At 30.8% G+C, this 1,073-nt stretch overlaps 1 protein-coding gene across 1 annotated transcript in view; it reads left to right on the forward strand.

Moving 5' to 3' along the window:
• The window catches only part of LOC109590386 (uncharacterized), a gene marked incomplete at its 3' end in the record, with an annotated part of 5,236 nt that extends 4,173 nt beyond the window's left edge, over positions 1-1,063 (forward strand). The window contains exons 4-5 of the mRNA XM_020006312.1: positions 412-631; positions 678-1,063. Of these exons, the coding sequence (XP_019861871.1) occupies positions 412-631; positions 678-1,063 (606 nt within the window). The remainder of the gene's footprint in view (positions 1-411; positions 632-677) is intronic.
• Between the last annotated feature and the right edge of the window lie 10 nt (positions 1,064-1,073).

Consider the following 1,073-nt stretch of genomic DNA (forward strand, 5'->3'; position numbering starts at 1 on the left):
TTAACATTACAACTACTAATAAAGCTGGGAATGGATCTACTAGTAACATAACTGTTGGATTTCAATCAACAAGTAAGTAATTATACTTATTGAGAGCCTAAAGTGATTATTCTATACAGTAGATGTACAGTTATATGTAACTGATAAAGAAAGAGGGAATGTAAATTGGACTTTTCATTTGATTGTATCTGTAAGTTCGCTAATAGGATTAATCATAGCCAGCTATGATAACTTTATAGTAATAGTGAATAGTAGTGTTAAATGATGATAGACAGACTATAGTATTATAATGTATTATAGGTAATGTGTAATAAATGTACCATGTATTATAATGTATAGTCTATATCCCATGGTGTGTTTACTGTGTTGTGATTACTTGCTTAAAACAACATGGCTATGTATTTTTTGTAGGTTCATCAGTTTTGTACTAATGCACCACCACTAATGGACATTACATTGAAAGGATGTACTAAGGATAACTGTTATTCAACAACAAATGTATCCATAAGCAATAGTTCTTATAATAACATTTCACTTGTTGTTCAATTTCCATCAAATAAGACACTGAAAACTAATGCTACCTTGTACTATCAAAATGGAGTTACAGTTCAAAGCAAGACTATAACAATCAGTAAGTAATACACAATTAATACATTATGATATTTACTTATTTTAAGGTACTCATGACCTGAACTTGGCATTGATTAATGTTACATCAAATTCTGTTTGTGTTCAGTTTCAGTTTGTCAATGGCAGTACACTTTATATTAATTACATTCACATTATTGATAGTCAAGGCCAGTTTCATTGGGATGACCTCAAACCTTTTAATGATTCATTGAACTTTATTAAGTGTTTTGATGGCATACCAGCTGGTAATAACTTAACACTGCATGCATGTGAATTCGAAACCTTTTTCAATAACTGTATATCTAATCCTCCTGCTGTAATAACTGGTATTAATATTACTAGTGACTCTACATCTTCAGTTTTATTGTCATCAGTTCATTCATCATCAGTATCACTCACATCAGCAGCATCGACTACTCCATCAATGATGTCTGTACCATCTA

The sequence above is a fragment of the Amphimedon queenslandica genome, unplaced genomic scaffold, assembly GCF_000090795.2.
Source record: "Amphimedon queenslandica unplaced genomic scaffold, v1.1 AMPQUscaffold_10106, whole genome shotgun sequence".
Lineage (NCBI taxonomy): Eukaryota > Metazoa > Porifera > Demospongiae > Haplosclerida > Niphatidae > Amphimedon > Amphimedon queenslandica.